General features: G+C 46.6%; 1 protein-coding gene across 2 annotated transcripts; it reads left to right on the top strand.

Moving 5' to 3' along the window:
- The first annotated feature begins 4,902 nt into the window (after positions 1–4,902).
- On the top strand, positions 4,903–10,117 carry ITPRIPL1 (ITPRIP like 1). 2 transcript variants are annotated; one of them, XM_017524128.2, is made up of 3 exons: positions 4,903–5,182; positions 5,365–5,468; positions 6,261–10,117. In XM_017524128.2, exons 2-3 carry the CDS (start codon positions 5,459–5,461, stop codon positions 7,916–7,918), a joined length of 1,668 nt encoding a protein of 555 aa, XP_017379617.1. In that variant the 5' UTR covers positions 4,903–5,182; positions 5,365–5,458; the 3' UTR covers positions 7,919–10,117. The 2 variants fall into 2 exon arrangements, with proteins under 2 accessions (XP_017379617.1, XP_017379619.1); XM_017524130.2 differs by lacking the exon at positions 5,365–5,468 and having other exon boundaries at positions 4,904–5,182.
- The last annotated feature ends 606 nt before the right edge of the window (positions 10,118–10,723 follow it).

The raw sequence follows: 10,723 nt of genomic DNA, 5'->3' as shown, positions 1-10,723 counted from the left end.
GGGCCTATAGGTGTGCATCACCACAACTGGCTTTTTTTTTTTTGTAGTTTTTGTAGAGATGGGGTTTTGCTGTGTATTTTAGCCTGGGCTTACCAGGCTAGTCTTGAACTCCTGGTCTCAAGCGATCAGCCCACCTCAGCTTCCCAAGGTATTAGAACAATCAGCCTCTTCACTCTCACTCCTCTCTCTCTCTCTCTCTTTTTTTTTTTTAGCTAGGGCTCAATCTGCTCAGGCTGGAGTAGTGGTGCAATCATGACTCACTGTAACTGCGCACTCCTGGTCTCAAGTAAAGCTGCCTTGGACTCCTGAGTAGTTGGGACTACAGCCTTGTACCATTGTGCCTGGCTAATTTATTATTATTTTTCTTTTTGGTACAGACATGGTCTTGCTATGCTTCCCAGGCTGGTCCCCAACTCCTGGTCTCAATCCTTCTTCCAACCTCAGTGTCCCAAAGTGCTGAGATTACAAGTATGAGCCACCACATCCAGCCATAAAAATATACAATTTTACAAATAGATCTCTGAGAGAAATGTGCACTTTTTGATGCTTAAAAGCAAAGGTCAGCTAATTTATTCTGTAAATGGCCAAAGAGTAAATGTTTTAGTGTTTGCAAGCCAAGAGGCAGACTCAAGATACTATGTAGGTACTTACATAACAAGGGAAAACAAATTTCCACAACATTCTTATTGGCAAAATTCAAAGTATAATAATACATTAGGTACAATTTAGTACTATTTTTTTAAAGATGGGTTCTTGCTCTGTCACCCAGGCTGGAGTGCAGTGGTGCAGTCTCTGCTCACTGCAACCTCCACCTCCCAGGTTCAAGGTATTCTCCTGACTCAGACTCCCAAGTAGCTGGGATTATAGGTGTGCGCCACCATGCCTGGCTAACTTTTTTTTGTATTTTTAGTAGAGACAGGGTTTCACCATGTTGGCCAGACTGGTCTTGAACTCCTGACCCCAGGTGATCCATCCGCCTCGGCCTCCCAAAGTGCTGGGATCACAGGTATTATGAGCTATTGCACCTGGCCAGTACAATTTTTTTTTTAAAGGCGGGGTTTCACCGTATTGGTCAGGCTCGTCTTGAACTCCCGACCTCAGGTGATCCGCCCACCTTGGCCTCCAAAGTGCTTGGATTACAGGCGTGAGACACCACACCCAGCCTGGCCAGTACAATTTTTATTATGGGTCTACTAATGAGACAACAGAATTATTTTTTGGTAAATAACATGTTACTTAATTGGGGTTTAATGTTAGTGTTTCCTCTCCAAACTGATTGCAAACTTTCATCTGTTAATAAACTGATCTGTAATGAGATTTTACAGATTTTACATTCTTTGAAAATGTCTTTTCATGTAGGTGGGCACTGTCAAATACTAATATTAATCCACAAGCATATGATTTCAATTGAGCTTGGAAGGCATTTATATAATTAGAATCTTCTCTTGATATTTGCCTTTTAATATGTCATTACATTGCAGATTAATCAGTTCTAAATGAAGGTTAGAGAGAAGCTCTTCAATTGCAAAGTTAAATGAAGTTTGAAATATGGAACTGTTCTTTTTATTCGAACTAATGTCTGACGAACTGCTGGAACTGTAGTTTGATAGTTTGAACTCAGAAAATATATCTGCTGCAATTTCTGTAGAAATAGAGATCTTGCTTTTGTTTTACCTTTTGTCAGCACAGGAAGTATATTAATCAGCTCAATATCACTTGTGAGTCAAACAAGGGTTGGTTGTTGAAATGACTTCATCACAGTATAAGTGTTAACATATAAGCACCGTTTTGCCTCATAATTTTAGATTGAATTAATTAAGAAACAGCATCAAGCAGCCAATTTCATTTCTGAACAGATCATGAATTACCACGGTCTAACCCAGCAACCACTTTTTTTTTTTTGAGACGGAGTCTTGCTCTGTCCCCCAGGCTGGAGTGCAGTGGTGCGATCTTGGCCCACTGCAACCTCTGCCTCCCGGGTTCAAGTGAATCTCCTGCCTCAGCCTCTGGAATAGCTGGGATCACAGGCGTGCACCACCACGCCCAGCTTTTTTTTTTTTTTTTTTTTTTTGTATTTTTAGTAGAGATGGGATTTCACCAGGTTGGCCAGGCTGGTCTCGAATTCTTAACCTCAGGTAATCCAACCAGCTACTCAGTAGGCTGAGGTAGGAGAATCACTGTAACCTGGGGTGTGAAGGCTGCAGTGAGCTGAGATGGTGCCGCTGCATCCAGCCTGGGCAACAGAGCAAAATTCTGTCTCAAAAAACCCGTCTATCAGCAGAGAGATTTTAGTGAGTTAGTATCAAGGGGTCATCACTTCTTTTTCTCTTTGAGTAGCTGACACAGGACAGGAAGACTAAAGGCTCTTTCTGATATCTGAAGATCCCTTTCAGGCTTCCAAGAGTTCTGGGATTACAGGCATGAGCCACTGTGTCCGGCCAACAACCACTTTTAAAACAAATCCTTAACCATGAACACACATTTTTAAGACATGCTTTTACAAATGCTGGTGAGAATGCAGAGAAAAGGGAACTGTTGGGTAAGCTAATACAGCTGCTATGGAGAATAAATGGAGGTTCCTCAGAAAACTACAAGTAGAACTACTCACATGATCTAGAAATCCCATTACTTAAAATATATCCAAAGGAAAGGAAATCAATTATATCAAAGAGAAATCTGCACCCTCATGTTTATGGCTGCACTATTCAGAATAGCTGATATGGAATTGACCTATGTGTCCAACAATAGATCAATGAATAAGGAAAATGTGGTATAGGTATACAATGAAATACTACTCAGCCATAAAAGAGAATGAAATCCTGTCATTCACAGCAACTTGGATGGAACTGGAGGATATTAAGTGAAATAAGCCAGGCACAGAAAGATAAACACCACACATTCGCAGTCACACGTGGAACCTAGAAAAAGCTGATCTCATAGAAGTAAAAGGTAGAACAGAGGGTGCTAGAGGCTGGGAAGGGGAGGAAAAGGTAGGGATAAGGAGGAATTTGTTAAAGGATTCAAGATTATAGCCAGATGGAAGAACTAAGCACTAGGGTTTCACACTACTGTAGGGTGACTATAGTTAACAATAATAGACCAGGCATGGTGGCTCACATCTGTAATCCCAGCAGTTTGGGAGGCCGAGGGAGGCAGATTGCTTGAGCTCAGAAGTTCAAGACCAGCCTGGGCAACATGGTGAAAATGCCTCTCTAGTAAAATACAAAATATTAGCCAGGCATGGTAGTGTGTGTTTGTAATCCCAGCTATTTGGGAGGCCAAGGCAGGAAAATCACTTGAACCTGGGAGGTGGAGGTTGCAGTGAGCCGAGATCATGCCATTGCACTCCAGCCTAGGTGACAGAGCAAACTCCATCACACATACACAATAATAATAGTAATAATATATAGTTTCAAATAGCTAGAGGGAGGATTGAACCTTCCCAACACAAAGAAATGATAAATGTTTGAGATGATGGATATGCTAATTACCCTGATCTGAAATAATTATACATCATATGTATGAAACATGACTGTGCACCCTATGAATATGTAGTTATTATTTGTCAATTAAAACAATACAACTTAAAAACACCTGGTCTTAAACATTATTGTTTTTGCACACTCTGAAGCATATATTTTGCATCTTGACAACATAAGTGAAAAGGTAACAGAGACTTTCATTATTACTGCTCCAAATGCATGCTCAATAACCTGTGATCTATTTTTCATAATTCAAGTTTATAAAAAGTAACTTTGGAATTTCAGTTATTGTCAGCCACCAGACAGTTTTTCCTGCTCCACAATTAAATAAGGCAGTATTTTTGGAAGTAGTTGTTTGGGAGCTCCCTACACCTTGCCACTGGATAAGAGGACCTGAAATCCAGCTGGGTGTGGTGGCTTATGCCTGTAATCCCAGCACTTTGGGAGGCTGAGGCACACAGATCACCTGAGGTCAGGAGTTCGAGACCAGCTTGGCCAACATGGTGAAAACCCCATCTCTACTAAAAATACAAAAATTAGCTAGTCATGGTGGCATATACCTGCAGTCCCAGCTACTCAGTAGGCTGAGGCAGGAGAATCACTGGAACCTGGGGTGGGGAGGCAACAGTGAGCTGAGATGGTGCCACTGCCTCCAGCCTGGGCAACAGAGCAAAATTGCCTCAAAAAATACGTCTTTCAGCAGAGAGATTTTAGTGAGTTAGTATCAATGGGTCATCACTTCTTTTTCTCCTTGAGTAGTTGGCACAGGACAGGAAGACTAAGGGCTCTTTCTGATATCTGAAGATCCCTTTCAGGAAACCCATTCTGTTGGTGTTTCTTAAGATTTGACAAAGTTTGTCCAGCTTCCACACTGTATAAAGTTCTCCTTGATACACCCATGTATCAGCAGAGCTGCCCTGTAGGTAGGATTCTTACTCCCACGTGGCCAGTGAGTAGCAAGCAAGGCCCCAAGTAAGGTCTTTGGGTGCTGTCTCTTTCATGAGAGTCATTTTGATAGGAGAAAGGGGTTGGGGAAAGACGCCCGAGTCTGGGCGTGGGCTGGGAGGGAAGCACATTCAGGGTGCTGAAACCACATCTTATTTTCTGTGTCGTTTTGCTCAGGGCCAGCCTGAAGTGAGAATGGCTTTTCTCTTGGTCAATTCCTAGTTTCGCTACCATCATCCTTACATCCGAATCCTAGTAAGTCTATTCTCCACTGAACTGAGCTGAGTGCCGCTGACTGCAGACACGGCAGTGCCCCATTTGCCACCCAGGGAGGCCGAGCAGCGGCATGTGTGTGGCCACGGCCCCTCTACTCTCCCAGCAAATTCATGCGGGCCTGGGCGCGGACGGAGAGCGGGTGTGCGGAGGCCGCTGCCCCTGCACACTGGGCCACCGGGGTTTGGGCGGGGAGGAGCTTGTACCGGCTGGGCAGGGAGGAGGAGGAGCCCGGACGGCGGGAGCGGCTGTGGCGCGCAGGCACCATCGGAGCCGCGTGCTGAGGGTCCTAGGGCCCCACCGCGCTCAGACAGACGTTCAGATGCTCGGACAGAGATGGTCTATACCCCAGGAAAGGGGAGCGGGTCCACTCCCGCAGACAGCCCCAGCGATGAACCGGTCGCCTCCACCCCACCGGGAAAAAGGCAGTGGCGGTCAGGCCGCGCTGTTTCTTTAAGACCGTGTTCCTACTAACACTGACGGTAAGTAACCCGGTCCTGGGTCTCAGGAGAGAGATCCCGAGGTGGGATGGGCCCTTGCCTCCTATGGATAGGCGAGTGAGAGTAAAAATCTCTCGGCGTGGAATTTGGGGAAGTTATGAATGGGGGGAGGGGCGGGATCCGATTTGAGCCAAAGTCCCCAGGTACCTTGTACATTTTAACAGGGCTCCTGGAGAGGGCGGGGGAGACTAAGCAAGGCCAAGCTCCAAAGGGAGGAGAGTCCCAGCTGGCTTCAGCGTCCACAAGGCACAGTCCTTCATGAATCTTGGTAAGTGTGGTAGCTTGTGAATTAGGGTGAATGGCAGAAGCCAGGGCTTCAGGGATGGTGGGAGAGGTAGTGGAACTGACCACTGCCGGCTGTCAGGTAGGCCTTGGGCACCCGGCTCTGCCGACAGTTTTCTGGAGTAAGAAGTGGAGATAGCCAGCCCACACACGGGGTATCCAGCAGCCCCTTAGGAGCTCAGAGGGCGCTGGAGCAAGCAGCTGGCAGCACTGTGCCTCCCTGGCGCTCACTGGGTAGAAGGGGAGAGGCTGAGTGATGAGGCTCACTTCATTTTGGGTGAGCAGAATGAAGACTGTGAAGTCACAGAGGAAGTGGAATGCTACAGCTGGCTGCTGGGGCAGAGGAAAGGTGTCACTCAGGCAGGCTCAGGGCTTTCTGGCTGTGAAAGGGAGCCTCTGGGATCAGCAGGGCATGTCTGGTGCCTATGGTAGACTGATTAGTCGGGTGAGGCCACCCTACCACAAGGGTCCCCCTCCCCATCCTACACAGGAATTAAAACAGTCCCATGTCCACTTTATGGAAGTCTAAATACCACCCACACCATGTGGAAGGAAAGCAGGAGAGAGACTGAGTGGCACATCCTGCCACCCTCCTTTCTCCCAAACCTCTTCCCAGGCTGACCACCCTTGCTATGTCCAAGCCCAGCTTTGTGGGCTTTCTGTTCCTCCTGAGTAGCTGATGTTCAGAATGTGGGGTACCAGGGCTCTGGCAAATATGTGCTGGAGAGCAGATGAGTCTGGAAGATGACCACTGACTCCTACCCTCCTACTTCTCCAGATGCAGAGGCCTCCATGGCTGTGATAAGCCTGTTGTTCTTGGCAGTGATGTATGTTGTTCACCACCCCCTGATGGTCAGTGACCGGATGGACCTGGACACACTAGCCAGGAGTCGACAGCTGGAGAAGCGAATGAGTGAGGAGATGCGTCTGCTAGAGATGGAATTTGAAGAGAGAAAGCGAGCGGCTGAGCAGAAGCAGAAGGCAGAGAACTTCTGGAGAGGAGACACATCCAGTGACCAGTTAGTGCTGGGGAAGAAAGACATGGGGTGGCCGTTCCAGGCTGATGGCCAGGAGGGGCCTCTGGGCTGGATTCTGGGAAACCTGTGGAACACTGGCCTCTTTTGCCTTTTTCTCATCTTTGAGCTCCTGCGACAGAACATGCAGCATGAGCCGGCTTTTGATTCCAGCAGTGAGGAGGAGGAGGAGGAAGTCCATGTTGTACCTGTCACCTCTTACAACTGGCTTACTGACTTCCCCTCCCAGGAGGCCCTGGACTCCTTTTACAAACACTATGTTCAAAATGCCATCCGTGACCTGCCCTCCACCTGTGAGTTTGTGGAGAGTTTTGTGGACGATCTCATTGAGGCCTGTCGGGTGCTCAGCCGCCAAGAGGCTCACCCACAGTTGGAAGACTGCTTGGGCATCGGGGCTGCCTTTGAGAAATGGGGAACCCTCCATGAGACCCAGAAATTTGATATCCTGGTGCCCATTGTCCCACCACAGGGCACCATGTTTGTCCTGGAGATGAGGGATCCAGCCCTGGGCCGCCGCTGTGGCTGTGTGCTGGTGGAGTCAGAATGCATGTGTAAGCGTGAGAAACTCCTAGGAGACGTGCTGTGCCTGGTGCACCACCACAGGGACCCCTCAGCGGTCTTGGGCAAGTGCAGTAGCTCCATTAAGGCAGCTCTCTGCACCGGCTTCCACCTAGACGTGTGCAAGACTGTGCAGTGGTTCCGGAACATAATGAGCAACGCCTGGGCCCTTGTGGCCCACAAGTATGACTTTAAACTCAGTCTCCCACCATCTACCACCTCCTGCAAGCTCAGGCTGGATTATCGCTCAGGCCGCTTTCTCTCAATCCACTTGGTCCTGGGGGTGCAACGAGAAGACACCTTGGTCTACTTGGTGAGTCACGCTCCTGATCAAGAGCAGCTCACCAGTGTGGACTGGCCTGAGTCCTTTGTGGCCTGTGAGCACTTGTTCCTGAAGCTGGTGGGGCGCTTTGCCCCTGAGAACACCTGTCACCTCAAGTGCCTCCAGATCATTTTAAGTCTCCGACAGCATCAGAGCTTACCCCACGGAGCATCCCGCCCCATCCTCACCTCTTACCACTTTAAAACAGCCCTCATGCACCTCTTGGTACGGCTGCCCCTCACGGACTGGGCGCACAACATGCTCTCTCAGCGGCTCCAGGACATTCTCTGGTTCTTGGGCCGTGGCCTCCGGCAAAGGTCCCTCCATCATTTCCTCATTGGTAACACTTTGCTGCCCCTGACCATCCCGATCCCTAAGACATTTAGGAATGCTGAGCCTGTCAATCTCTTCCAACACCTGGTGCTCAACCCCAAGGCGCATTCACAGGCAGTGGAAGAGTTCCAAAACCTTCTGACCCAGGTGAAAACTCTGCCTTATGCCCCACTGGCTGCAGCACCTTGATGTAAAGGCCATTTATAAAAAACAGATGAAGGTATTTCTAATTCCTTGGACTACAAAAGCATTTATTTTTCAGATATATCAGTGGTATATGTGACTTTCACCTTGCTAGTGGGGGCTGTGATAGCTAAGACACTTTAAGGAGTGTGTGAGGTGGTCATGAGGATGAGCCTAATGACCCTGCTGGGCTTAATCAAGGGTGGGTCATCTGAGGTTGCTTAACTTTGATCATGACCCAAAGAAGGTCCAGGGAAATGAATGTTACGGGAGGATCTCCCTGCTAAGGAGTTGAGATCCAGAGGAGGATTGTGAAGTTGTGTTTTTTTAATCAACACTGGAATCGAGAGAACCAGAGAATACCTCCATTCCGGCTTATTCCTTTTTGTGATTAACTCCCAATATGTTCCTTGTGAATTGGTTTCCTTGTTGAACTGTTAGTTTAATTCCTATACAAGCTGGTGGCACTCCATTTTATCCTAAAAACTGTGATGGGCAACTTCTCATATTTTAGGATCTAATTTTTCGAAACGTCACTATTTTGAAGATATATCCAAGGCTGGGCGCGGTGGCTCATGCCTGTAATCCCAGCACTTTGGGGGGCCAAGGTGGGTGGATCGCTTGAGCTCAGGAGTTTGAGACCACCCTGGGCAACATGGTGAAACTCGTCTCTGCTAAGATATAAAAACTTAGCTGGGCATGGTGGTGCGTGCCTGTAGTCCCATCTACTCAGGAGGCTGAGGCACAAGAATCACCAGGAGGAAGAGGTTGCAGTGAGACGAGATCATGCCACTGCACTTCAGTTTGGGCTACAGAGTGAGACTCCATCTCAAAAAAAAAAAAAAAAAAAAAAAAAAAAAAAAAAAAAAAAAAAAAAAAAAAAAAAAAAAAAAAGAGAAAAAAGAAAATATAACCAAGATGTTTACATTCCATTTTCTTAATTTAATCCTATTTTTATATGACAATAGAGATGTTTTTATGCATCTGAAAAAGCTACCTAATTTATTAGCATTGATTCACAAATACTGTCAACAGTAACCTGTCTCATAATTGAGATAATGTATTTACCATAATCAATGAAATAGCTAACATCTGATGACCTTTTTAATGCCTGGCGGCGACATTATAAAAGCCTTCACAAGGCCAATCTTTTTGGGGGCTCTGAGATGAACAGTTACTTTGTTTCTTGGGGGAGCCACTTGTTAAATGTAAAGGTATAGCTGCCATGTTTAGCTGTGCTTTTTCTCAGTCTGGTCATGCCTCCTTTGTATTTTATTTTTTCAAAAATGACAAAGGTATTACTTGAACTGTGTTTGTGGTTTTGAAAGAGAGGTCATCACAATCCAGGTTCATAGTCAGGTTTGTATAGGAAAGGATTGGGAAGCAGTCCACCTCTAAAATCGTGATTTTAGAGATATGATTGGTATATTTTTCCCTTGTTTCAAAACCATGGGATGCTGAGGAGGAGTGTTAAGAAATGCAACTATGGTTATGGGTATGGTTGTTTTGGAAATGCCAATGCCGTTCTATCTGCACTGCCAAGAAGATCTGCTGGGGAAAGTAACCTGTCCCCACTGAATTTGACCTCAGTGGGGATCAGATGCTGGCTGTTATGGGCTTCAGTCATAGAATACATACCTTCCCCTCCAGCAAAAAATAAGTTTAAAAATGTCCCAAGGCCGGGAACAGTGGCTCACACCTGTAATGTCAGCACTTTGGGAGGCTGAGGTGGGCAGATCACCTGAGCCCAGGAGTTCAAGACCAGCCTGGGCAACATGTCACAACCCTGACTCTACAAAAAAATAGCTGGGCGTGGTGGCATACACCTGTGGTCCCTGCTACTCTGGAGGTTGAGGCAGAAAGCCTGACCTCCTGCTTGAGCCCAGGAGGTCAAGGCTGCAGTGAGCTGATAGTGCTGCTGTACTACAGCAAGCCTGGGAAAAACAGTGAGACTCTGTCTCAAAAAAAAAAAAAGTCTCCCAGAAGCTGATGCCAGTCAGTATTCTGGGCTCCCAGTACACAATAGCTACTGCGTTCCCATGTTGACTGTGTCTGTCAGGTACTGCTTTCAAGGCAAGATGCAATGATGTTTGGTTCTCTGCTGGTGGGATTTTGGTGTTTTAGAAACATCCATATACTTTTCGTTTAGAAAATTATTTGCTGATGTTTTAAGTTACAAGTCAATAAAGGAGACTATTTTCTGTATACATTGGAATCTATGCAGTAACACAGTCAGGAGATCAGCATTCTCACATGCCTGTTCCCAAGAAGTTCATGTTACCCTAATAGCTCCATTCAGTACATCCTGGTATTTCTCAGTGTACTTTGAACCAGTCTGCCTTGTGGTTTCCCAGTGGCATGGCCAATAGCCAGAAAAGAACAAGGAACATCTAAGTGATTAATTTTCATGGTGCCCAAACCAAAATATCAGCCAAATTAGAAGATCTTAGTGGTTACAAACAACGTGCATAAACTTGGAAAGTCTGCTCAGGTAGAAAGAAGGTGGTATGATTTCTGGGAGTTGGTTGTCTCTAGTCTAATAGATTAAAAAAGAAAACAAAGACCAGGTGTGGGTACAGTAGCTCACGCAAGTAATCCCAGCGCTTTGGGAGGCCGAGGTAGGCTGATCACTTGAGGTCAAGAGTTTGAAACCACCTGGCCAAAATGGTGGAACCTCATCTCTACTAAAAATTTAAAGGAATTTGCCAGACATTGTAGCGGGCGCCTGTAATCCCAGCTACTCAGGAGGCTCAGGCAGGAGAATCGCTTGAACCCAGGAGGTGGAGGTTGCAGTGAGCCGAGATCACGCCA

This window comes from Cebus imitator, unplaced genomic scaffold (genome assembly GCF_001604975.1).
Source record: "Cebus imitator isolate Cc_AM_T3 unplaced genomic scaffold, Cebus_imitator-1.0 Scaffold31, whole genome shotgun sequence".
NCBI classification, from domain to species: domain Eukaryota; kingdom Metazoa; phylum Chordata; class Mammalia; order Primates; family Cebidae; genus Cebus; species Cebus imitator.
Note: the sequence above shows the minus strand (reverse complement) of the source record. Positions and strands in the feature narration are given on the sequence as shown.